Source organism: Plectropomus leopardus, chromosome 4, assembly GCF_008729295.1.
Source record: "Plectropomus leopardus isolate mb chromosome 4, YSFRI_Pleo_2.0, whole genome shotgun sequence".
Taxonomy (NCBI): domain Eukaryota; kingdom Metazoa; phylum Chordata; class Actinopteri; order Perciformes; family Serranidae; genus Plectropomus; species Plectropomus leopardus.
Window position 1 is genome coordinate 33,036,544 of NC_056466.1, and position 11,651 is coordinate 33,048,194.

The 11,651-nt window shown below is 38.8% G+C and overlaps 1 protein-coding gene across 5 annotated transcripts in view; it reads right to left on the reverse strand.

Moving 5' to 3' along the window:
* Window positions 1–11,651, reverse strand: part of apbb2b (amyloid beta (A4) precursor protein-binding, family B, member 2b) — a 78,842-nt gene that overhangs the window by 24,931 nt on the left and 42,260 nt on the right. For 4 of the 5 annotated variants that reach the window (XM_042484920.1, XM_042484923.1, XM_042484919.1 and 1 more), the window contains exons 5-10: window positions 7,656–7,900; window positions 6,374–6,505; window positions 5,025–5,096; window positions 2,752–2,802; window positions 956–1,041; window positions 439–499 (exon numbers count right to left, since the gene is read on the reverse strand). In XM_042484920.1, coding sequence (XP_042340854.1) covers window positions 439–499; window positions 956–1,041; window positions 2,752–2,802; window positions 5,025–5,096; window positions 6,374–6,505; window positions 7,656–7,900 — 647 coding nt within the window. The remainder of the gene's footprint in view (window positions 1–438; window positions 500–955; window positions 1,042–2,751; window positions 2,803–5,024; window positions 5,097–6,373; window positions 6,506–7,655; window positions 7,901–11,651) is intronic. The other variant, XM_042484924.1, reaches the window with a different exon arrangement.

Below are 11,651 nucleotides of genomic sequence, written 5' to 3' on the forward strand. Positions count from 1 at the left end.
GTCGATGCACTGTATCAAAAGATTCTCTTTACAGATACATTGCAATAGCTGCAGAAAAAAAATTCTACTTAGGCAACAGACATAGGCAATATATTGAAATAAGTGTATTGTTTTAGATTGTGGGTATCGTTATACGTAAAGTGTTTTCCTTTGCTGGTTTTAAAGGCTGCATAACTTTAAAGTGATGTCATTTGCAGACATTACTAGACTGTTGTAAACAGTTTTGTTGCCATTTAGTCATTATATCTAAATTACTGATGATAATGAAAGCACCAGTTACCAAGCCTATAATTTTGGTGCAATATCGAAGTAACCAGTCAAAAATATTGTGATGTTTGATTTTCTCAGTATCGCCCAGCCCTGATTATGGTATAATCTGTCTTGTGTATAAAACCTTTGGCTTTGCTCTGTTGTCAAGCTCAGGAGAAGGCATCTTACCTTTGTTTCAGGGTCACTGCTGACACTGCTGGACTCCTCTTCTTCCACTGCTGGACGGTTCCTGAAATTTAAAAAATAAGAAAGCATTAAAAAAAAATGTAGATTTAATTACACGATTAGTAGTGTGCAGTTATTACCAATGCAACCATTCTGTGCTTTACTAACATTGTACAAGGTACCTGCCCTGCATGTGAGGTTACGAGCAGTCATTACACTAACAGAGAAAATGGAGCCATTTCCAGAGAACAACTAACATCCTGCTTTGTCTGACCTCACTGAACTCTTAACACTGATTACTTACGAGATTAGAGAGACTAACTAGATCAAACTAGTGGAAAGACAGTCAGGGATGAAGCTGAGTCACAAGACAAAGAAAGGAAAACATGTTGGATGACTAATGACAGTGCTTGAGGCTTACAGAGATTCAGTTATATGGGTAGTTTGAGTTTTGTACTTTTTAGTGTGTGTGTGTGTGTGCGTGTGTGTGTGTGTGTGTGTGTGCGTGCACGTTTTTCACCTTAGCTTGAGCGATGCGTAGCGAAGTGTAGCACCCTCAAACTCCTTCAGACTGGGGTCGGGGTTCACCGTGGCTGCCTGCAGGTCCTGGTGCACACAGGTGACATCATCAGAGTGTGCAAAATGACTCCAAAATAACACCCACACATCTGGCCAAAAGGCAACCACATTAAAGCCCCTTTCACACATGAAACCTGTAACATTGTCTGCTGAAATCGAAATGTTTTGTCATTCACACACACGTCTACGATCTGAAGAAACGTCTCATTAGTCTGATCCCACAGGACACAAGAACCTTGCTGTCATTTTATTTTTAGGTACTTTATAGTTGTGTAGTAATGCAGATGGAAGGGTTGTATTTTTATATCCTATTATTCACCTTTCAGACTTGAGCAAATTGGCTTGGTTTCTTTTAAAAACATGGGAGGGCGATAAGCAGCTTTATGAGAAATGGCCCACAAATGAGCAAGAAATTAGTAAAAAAAGTAACAAGAAAAATACGTGAAAATAAGTCAAATAAACCAACAACAAAGTAAAGTTAAAAAAAAATCCAATAACAAAATAAAGTAAAAAGAAGCACAAACGAAAAAAGAGAATAAGCCAAAAACATCCACCAACAAAGTAAAGTTTTTAAAAAATCAAGTCCCCCCACAAAAAAACCCCAAATGACCACAAGAAAGTTACAAGAAAAATACCATAAAATAAGCCAAAACAACAACAACAAAGTAAAAAAATAAATAAATAAAAATAAACAAAAAATAAATTATTAAAACAATAGATAAAACACAAATCAAATTATTAGAAAATAAATATTCTTGTCTTCTCTCTCTCTCTCTCTATGATATTTAATAATCCATCCCAGCTCATTTTCAGGCCAATTTTTGTCATCTTACTTTTTTTTTTTTGCACTTTGTAGGACATTTCTTGCCGAATTGCTCATTTTGTTATTCCCATGTTTTTGAAAGAAATCAAATCAATTTGCTCAGTTTTCAGAATTTTAAATGATTATGAAAGGCGTCTGAGTGGAGCACAGGAAAACTGATGTTGATCCACGTGTTAAAGTGTTAACGCAGGAGGATATCAAATTCATATCATTCATTGTCCATACTTACTGTTTGCCTTTTAGGTTTAATCTCCAGACAAAATAGTTTGTGAATGCAGTTTAGTATGGTCAAAACAGAGCTGTGGCAGGTATCCAGAAATCTCACCACCACGTTCCCCGAGCATCTTAAACAAACATCAGATTGGCTCCTGTTCTAACACAACACTGATATGTATAACTGCCATAACATTCACAGGTACAGGCCATGTGGGAGATGGGCTAAAAGACACAGAGCTGGCAGACACCAGCTGTAAGTCTATCAACCCAACACAGTATGTGCCAGCATGCATCCAAGTGTGGGCGGAATGGCCTCGCTGGATGGAGAAATGGCGTCGGTGTGTTATGTTTAATGGGGCATGCTGCATCGAGGAAGGAAAGTTAACATATAGCATGTACACACACACACTTGTGTGTGCAAACACATTCAGATCTGTGCCAGCAGGAGGAAACATGACAATGTTTTAGCCACAGAAGGAAAGAAAGAAACCTGTCGAGTGTGCTGCTGCAGACAGAAAGAGGTGCTTTTCATATCAGGCGTGTCAAAATGCTGTGGTTGGCGCAGTTACATTTATGTGGAAGCATCAGCCACACATGCTTTTGCCCAGGCGGTGAATTTCTAGCACAAAATGCAATGATGCACACACTCAAAGAGTGGCTGAGGAGAGACCAAGACTCATTGAGTGCATTATACTTGCCTTCCACACTTCACTATCAATCTTTCCGCCAAAATCACTCCACACCTGCTTCTACATACAGCGTTAAAACACACACGTACACACACACAGAGTGGTGGGGCAAAGATTGGGGGGTCAGAGGAGGGAGGGGAGCGAGGGAGGACAGACAGAAGAAGGCTGTTAGCTAACTAGCTCACTTCACACAGAGTGCCTGTTGCAATAAGGAGCGACGCAGCAGAACATTTCTTCAATGAAAAGCTGTCGATCGAGACTTGAAAAGCTTTTCTCAAGTGTTTCCTGCTCCTATTGAACATTCACCTCACTGCTGAGAATCTATTGATTCATGATTAGTAGGATATGAACAATACAGACATAGAGTGCAGTCATTTGGACACTGACACCTATTCTCGATGATGGACCTGAAATAACATTCAGCTTTAATTCTTTCTACAAAAATTCAATCTAGCTAAGTGCCAAGTCAGCAAAAAAAAAAGAGATATATGAGTGTCACCATGGATGGACTATGAGACAATGGGCCCCTGGGCAAAGACATGCAGAAGGCCCCATCAGCTCTCCTACATAGGAGAAAGACACACAGAGAGTGTTTTTTGCATCTCTTTGTGGTTGTTTTGCTCCTTGTCGTGAGGCTCTTTATGCCTCTTCACAGCTGTTTTGTGTCTCTTAATGGTCATTTTGGGTCTGTATGTAGTTCCTTTGCACCTGTTTGAAGTCTTTGTGTGTATATTTGTGGTTGTTTTGCCGCTTTTTGTTTGTGTCCCTTTTTAAAGAGGTGCAAAGCAACTACAAACAGACTCACAATTACCATTAAGAGACACAGAACAACTGTGAAGAGACACAAAGAGCCTCATGGTGAGGCAAAGGGGCAAAACAACCATAAAGAGACACAAAATGACGATGAAGACACAAAAAATGGCTATAAAAGAGTAAAATCTGCTGCAAAGAGACACATAGCAAATATAAAGAGACACAAAAAGACCATAAAGAGTTGCAAAGCAACTGCAGTAATTGTGTGTCTATTTTGGGCATTGTTGTATGGGTTGAGAGTCACTGTGTAGTTTTGCAGTTGCTTTGCATGTCTTTGCAGTCGTTTTGTGTGTCTTAGTCATTTTGCCCCTTTTAGTAGTCCTTGAGCGTCTCTTGGTGTCTCCCTACAGCTATTTTGTGTCTTTTAATGGTCATTTTGAGTCTAATTGTAGTTGTTTTGCAACTCTTTGAAGACATTGCGCTTCTATTTGTGGTTGTTTTGCCCCTTTTTGTTGTTTTTGTGAGTTTCTTTGTGATTTGCAACTCTTTGTAGTCATTTTGTGTCTCTCTGGGAACTTGTTGTGTCTCTTTGTAGTTGCTTTGCACCTCTTTGCAGTGGATTTAAAGCTCTTTCTAGCTATTTTGTGTGTCTTCATTGTGACCTTTTGTCGCTTTGTGGTTGTTTTGCCCATTTTTGTAGTGGTTGAGAGTCACTTTGTGTCATGTAGTTGCTTTGCATCTCATTACAATTGTTTAGAGCTGTTTTGTGGCTCTTGGTGGTCTTTTTGAGTCTCTTCCTGGTCGATTACTTATCTCTTCTGGGTACATTCTGTAGGTGAAGGCCAGGGGAGCCTCCTGACACTTTGGGCCCCTGGGCCTGTTTCCAGTAGGCCCATTCAGTAATCCATCAATGAGTACCACTATAACCCTGACAGAAAGCCACATCAATCAAAAGTCAAGTCAACCTAACTGTAGTGTGGTTGTAAGTCTTACTGTACCCCGAGTGTGCTGAACTACAGAGCCAGACCAACTGAAAAACATGTCACTGTCCAAATACTTACAGACTGTATGTGGCACTAGTTGACATACCTATACAGTAATATACACACACACAGATGCAGTAGGCATATTTTTTGTTCTACCTGTGCATAGGGCTGGGTATTGTTTAAAAAACTTACTAAACCAGTACAAATACCAGTATCCTTAAGGTAATACCAATACCAATAGTTCATTTGATATAACTTTTTTTACTAATTTATTCGGTGGCATCTTTGCACGCCGGACCGCTGACTCTGACAAGTGCCACTGGAGTGATTGGCTTGTATGAATAAGGACGTTTTTATACTCTTGGTACAGAGTTATTTTGGCTGATAAAGGTATTGAGTACCGCTACCCAGCCCTATCTGTGCCACATGTACACAGAGAGAAAGACACAAAGCAAACCACAAGGCTCCTAAACCAAAGGAGATCAAGAGTGGCAGGCAAGGAAGGAGAAAAAAAACATGTGTAAAACTTTTGAGGTACCCTACCTTGTCCTCATCTTCAAGATGCTGAGAGCGACTCTCTGGATCGGGCATCCCTTGCAGAGAAGAGGAACGAGGCTGAGGAGAGAACAAGAGGGAGACAGGGAGATTTACAGCATTAGAGAAAAGGACTAAGAGATTTGTAAAAAAAAAAAATATATGTTTTACATTATGTTTACGGTGTGTCAGAGGACTCTTATGAGAAAAAGGTTCACAGCAGATGCACCTAAGTTTGAGGACTGGATCAATGTTATTTATTATATTTATGTGATGGAAAAATTTTATTTAAAAAAAATGTATATATATTACATTTATTGTAAGACTTAGCAGGATAACTTTAAAAGCTGTAGGCCGGCATCTTGGACTTGGACCCATATTTAGATTGGAGTTCACTTGATGGAAGAAGATATAATTATGACTTCACTACGCCTAAGTTTACAGTGAGCTACTCAAATGTTAACTATTCATAGTTTATTTGTGATTCTATTGTTTCTTTTCTTTAGGACTACATGTATGCAGCCAGACTTTCTTTCAAATTATTATTATTATTATCATTATTACTAGTATATTATTATTATTATTATCATTATTATTATTACATTATTAGTTAGTAGTAGTAGTAGTAGCTGTAGTAATAGTAATAGTAATATTATATTATTTATTTATTTGGGTTTTTTTTGTTTCTTTTCTTCAGAAAAACACAGTATTAGTGTCACTGTTGCCCGTATAAATAATTTTACGACATACACTTCTCTTCTAATTTATTTGTTATTTTATTCTTTCCCACTTTAATATGCTTTATTATGTACAACGATTTTAATTTCACCAAAAAATGTAATTAAAAAAAAGGACTAAAATGATCAACATTCACTTTGTTAGTCTGTCTGCCATTTTGGCTCATGTGTCACTGGCTAATAGTGGAGTAGTGCTAGGGTCAGATAGATGTGCCAGGATCTCATTCTGGCACATCTATCTGTCAACATCAGTCCATTCTCACTGGATCAATACTTTATCTACACCATGTTCCTCTCTATCAATCTTCTTTCCTCTCTGTGCTTCCCTCCATCATTCTGCATGATTGACTGATTGATTGACTCAGTGTTCTTGTATTCCTGTGTTCTGCTGCTAGACTGCAGTATTGATGGTCCTCCCTCTGTCTCACCCTCTTTACCCGGCTGTCCCGTTGCATATTTCTGCCAATCCTTCACTAATCTCAGCTGGGACCACAGAAAAACAATCACATACATTGTCCTGTGGTGCCATATGGAGGCTTAAATAGATTCGTACAGAATGTGCAGAACACCACAGACAGTAAGTACAATGGGACAGAAAAAAAATGTTTGTTGGATACTTACAAAGTAGCAGCTGTTGACAAATCCACATGTGGTGAGGGTGGGCTCGTGAGTGGAGAGAGGCTCCACTGAGCTGTCAGAGGTGGTGCTGCCCGAACGAGTTGAAGACCTGAAGAAGATCTCTGCCTGGCATGACTGCATGGATACACATACACAATGGACTTAGGAAGGGAGTATTTACTGTAGAAATGTTGTATGAGACTGCAATAGTTTTAGCTAGGTGTACTTAATATAGTGAGTGTAGAATATCCACGCAGGGTCTGGAGATAAACAGTATGCAAGTAACAGCGTTATGTATTTAGAATACATATAAATTAGCAACAGTATTCAGTTAAAGTTTAAACTGGTGGCTTTCTCAATACAGTAACTGTCTTTAACCCTTTGAAATGTTGATTGACATGAGTTTTCTTGTGTTGCATTCAGGGGCTTATGTTTCCAGTCAAGTGCACAGCTGATAGGTAGCCGACTTGGTGAACTTCACATGAAGTGCATATTTAACTGATTCAGCGAAGCCAAAGAGTGGCGCTCACTTGCTGTTACAACACAGTGTAAAATTCACAAGGCACTTCCCATAACAAGATTTTTAATAGAAGATGCACAGCCAGGACACGATTGCTTGTCTTTTTTCCCCATAAAAATATAAGATAAATGAGATCAGCAAAGTGATTCTGAAGTAATCCCAAAGTAATCCAAAGTATTTTGAAAATGTTACTTAATCTAAGCAATGGAATACATTACAAAATCAATATTATTTTGGGGCATGTATTTAGTAATCTGTAGAGGAATACGTGTTAAAAGTAACCCGATACTATACAATATGACCCAATAATCATCATACTAATTTTCTGCTGTGTGCAAGTTTGCTGACTTATGCTCATCAGAAGTTTCAAAAAAACATTTCTATCAGTAATAACGCTGATCAGACTGACCACCAGCTCTAAAATTTACTATCCAGACTAATAAATAGGGTTTTCAAAGAAATAATGACAGTATTGGTTATTCATAGTTGCCTTTTGTACATAGCACAACTTAACTTAATAATTTAAATATGTGACTTCTTTTTTTTCATTGTTTCTCATCATCTCTTCACATTGGATGGATTGTCTTCAGACAACGACATTCTGAGCCTGACCTCTGCCGGAGAGACTAAAAACTGTCACTCAAAGAATCCTGTGTGGTCACAGTTCAACAGAACAATCAAAGATTTAACCAACAGTTATATCATAAACAAAAAGGGAAAGAGCAAACGCTCCTGTGTGTGTCAGCTTGTTGTTGCGAGTCTCACCTCGTGGTCAGGAGTAGGTGAGGGGCTGAGTGAGCCCAGGGAGTGTTTACGTGGTGTGGAGGCTGTGTGGTCGCCCAGGGCCTGGGACTCGGTCTGTCCAGGGGGTGCTGGGCGGGTGGCAGGCCTCTCCCACTGGGTGGTGCCTGTAGGAATGTGCCAGTAGTAGATACCAGCCATGTCTGTGATCTTCTTCCATCCTGGAGGCAGGTCAGGGTCTGTCTGGAATGACTGCTCACTCCAGATATCTGATGGAAAGATTCAGAAAACTTCAGATTCTGAAAACTTTATTGTCTGCGCTGACAGAAAGTCGTCTCATACGTTGTTCAACAAACAGTGCAAAACAAACTCAGACACTGAACAAAAACTGAATAAATACCTAATACAAATAATCTAGACAGAATAAAAATTACAATATATCTCTGTGTGTAAAAAGGCATAGTGTTTATGTAGATATGCAGGTGATTACCATTTAATGAAGATACTTATGGCAGTGGGAATAAAGAGGTTTTATTAGTGTTTTTTTTTGGCTAAAGGGACTTTACAGTGACGGCCTGATGGTAGTGGCTGGAAAGACTTATGCAGAGGGTGAGTGGGATCTTTTGTAATGTGACTGGCTGTCATTTCAGCTGATTGGGTATGAAGTACTGACAATGGACTTTGTGTTTTGCCAGTCATTTCACTTGTTTGGTTATGATCCAAGAAAACTTAATATTTATTCTTAACAGAGATGATGATATTTCCTTAACTTATGGATGCATCTATAAACACACCTCTGAGACTGCACACAAAAATATAATATAGATGTTTCTACGCTATGATGTATTTGGCCTCCCACAGCAGGACGTTAACCCTCCCACACTCATATAGTGAGTGATATCAGCAGCTGACGGGGATTAGCAGCATCTGCTGCAGCTGTCCTGTAACATCCATGTGTTTCCACGCACAGCAACGTGTGTTAAATGTGTTACAGACTGTTGTCATATTTGTGCAACACACCCACACACACACTGAAATCTTTGAAACCCGAATAAACTGGCTCGATAATAAACTACTTCTTCAACTCCCAAAGAGCATCTTAAAAAGAAATCACCCAAAAGGTGCAGGATTTTTGCAGGATTTTTTTTTGTTTGTTTTTTTTTTTAAATTTTATTTTGTCACCTTTTCCTAATTTCTTGCAATTTAAGAGGTATGTCTTCCAAAGTTGCTCATTGCCTGTTTCCCAACTATCTGGCCAAATCAATCCAAATGGCTCAGGTTTCAAAGGTTTAACTGCTTTTGAAAGATGTGAATGCTGCACAAGACAACTGATGTCAATCCAGTTTTTTAAAGTGTTACAACATTTTTAAATATTTTCAAATAAAAAACTTCCAGTTACACACAAAAAACACACAGAGGCACAAGCATTCCTCTAACATTTCCAACAGTGAAACAGATATCAGATGCAGCCCAATGAGCTAGCCAAAAGCAGAATTTAAATATATTGAGATTTATGCAACACGACACAAATGAGGACTTATTATTCTCTGGCCCTCGTAATTGTATTAGTTTCTTCTCTGAACTCAAACAAATGTGCACTCTCATTTCCACGGGCGTATGATCCATAATGAGTTCTTTAATCTATCTTTTTTTTTAATCATCTTATAAACCCGAAGTTAGAAATCTAGAAATGGCTGGATTTACAGCTGCCTGTGACAATGCCACCTGCCTAATTGTCTCAATAATTCATGCCAACACAACATCTCCCCCTGCAACAAAAACAAGAAATGCTTTCTATGCAGAGCGCTCATGACAGATAAGAGTATGTAGAGACTTCTCTGGAAAACCACAGACACTGAAATCACAACACTGGAGATGGAAATGATTTCAGGAGGCAATAAAACCAGAGCCAGGCAAAAATGAGGGAGCACATCATTTGTTCCGTGCCTTTTCAATATGTACCAGCTCTGCAGTTCCAATGAATTAACCTCTCGTCTGGATTTAACTCCAACTCTTCCTTTTTTGTTCATCATAAATTTAATTACATATTGCCAGTGATGGCGATGAAAGCATTCATGCCCTAAAGTCAATTTATATTGCCTAATTTTTAATGACTCACTTTGACAAAGTGACGCTTCAAATTACAGCAGTATGGGTGATAAAATGTTTTATTTTTCATATTTACTTACTATATACATGTGGAGTCAACGCAGTTATTAACTTTAATACACTTAACCAATACATTTATATAAACCTAAATAAAGTGGAAGGCCAAGAAATAATCATCTTAAAGTGAAATTAATAAATATGTGCACATACTCTTGGCTTAGGCCTAAAGGCGCACAGCACTTACTGTAATTCAAAAAGCTGAAAAACACTAAAGGCTGATTAATTTGGAAGTTCTGGCTCGGCACGTATGGATTCACATAAAATTTCTTTCAGTTTCTCTTCCCTTACAGAAAACAACGTCCGCATACAGAGCAGATGGCTGTTACCATAATTTATTTGACAGTGATAGAATGTAGAGGAATTATAGCATTTGCCTTGAAAACACACACACACACGCACACACAAACACAGGTCCTGTGTGGTGATTGAATCAGAATACTAATGCCTTGTTTCCACTGCAAGGTAAGGCTCAACTCGACTCACTTTTGGTTCCAGGTGCTGTGCGTGATTTGGTTTTCCAATGCAGATAGTACCCAATCAATGTAGGCGGGATACTTAGCTGACTGTCATAGAGAACTCATAGAGAATGTGACACTGCCCATTCAAGGCTGTTTTTAATGAGAGGTAGTGTAGTGTTGTGTTGTGTTTATGTTATGTTGTGTTTATGTTGTGTTATGTTGTGTTGTGTTGTGTTGTGTTGTGTTGTGTTATGTTATGTTATGTTATGTTGGTGTGGTGTGGTGTGGTGTGCTATGGTACAGTACGGTACAGTACAGTACAGTATAGTGTAATATAGCATAGTACAGTAAAGTACAGTATAGTGTAGTGCGTATAGAAGAGTATAGCATAGAGCATAGCATAGAATGGCATAGTATGGTATAGTATAGTATAGTGCAGTACAGTACAGTACAGTACAGTGTAGTGCAGTGCAGTGCAGTACAGTATAGTACATAAGAGACTAAAATAGAATAGAATAGAACAGAATAGATCAATATTGTCAACCAAGGTGGGAATGTGTCAGCTCAATAGACACAGAAGACAACATAATAAATGATTTACTAAAAAAAGAGCTTAAAACTTATCAGTCAGTTGTTGAGTTGAGAAAATTAATGGCTCTTGGTGGGTCAGAGTTTTCTTGCCTTTTAGCCGGCAACAGAGATAGTAACAGCGCTGAAGTGAAGTCTGCAGCCGCTTTTACACAGAGATGGCACTATGGCGCCGCAACGAAGTCCTTTATTTATTCCGCCCCTGCACTCTGACACAGAACCAAACAAAGGCCACACAAACGAGCGTCCACCTCTGGCGTGACATATAATAATATAATATATGTGTCGTCAGCACTTTCTAAACAATAACAAAGGCATAACATGTCAATCACAATCATTTACCTTCTCTGTTATATGACAGCTGATGTTGCCATTTTTGAATTCTATGTAAAAATTCAAAAGCTGCATAAATAAGGGACTTCTTAGCAGCTCTATAGCGTGATCTTTATGTAAAAGGGGCTACTGCGACACAACATGCATTGCTACCTCCAGCTCTCACTTGACGCTTTCTTCAACAAACAATCATAAGAATGTTTGCACTTCGTCAAGTGACCACAGTGAGCTTCTGCAGGCTGCCTTTTAAAAAAATACAAAAAATAACAAGTCAAAGTGAATTGAGCTGAGCCATGCTGTAGCAGACGCAGTGTAAATGCAGCTTTATATCACTGTGTCTTCTGTTACTCCTGTACTACATGTCATCTCATCTGAAGGTTGCAGTTTCCTCAGGCCAGCTGAAGCGCACACAGACACACACACACACACACACACACACACACACACACACACACACACACACACTCACACA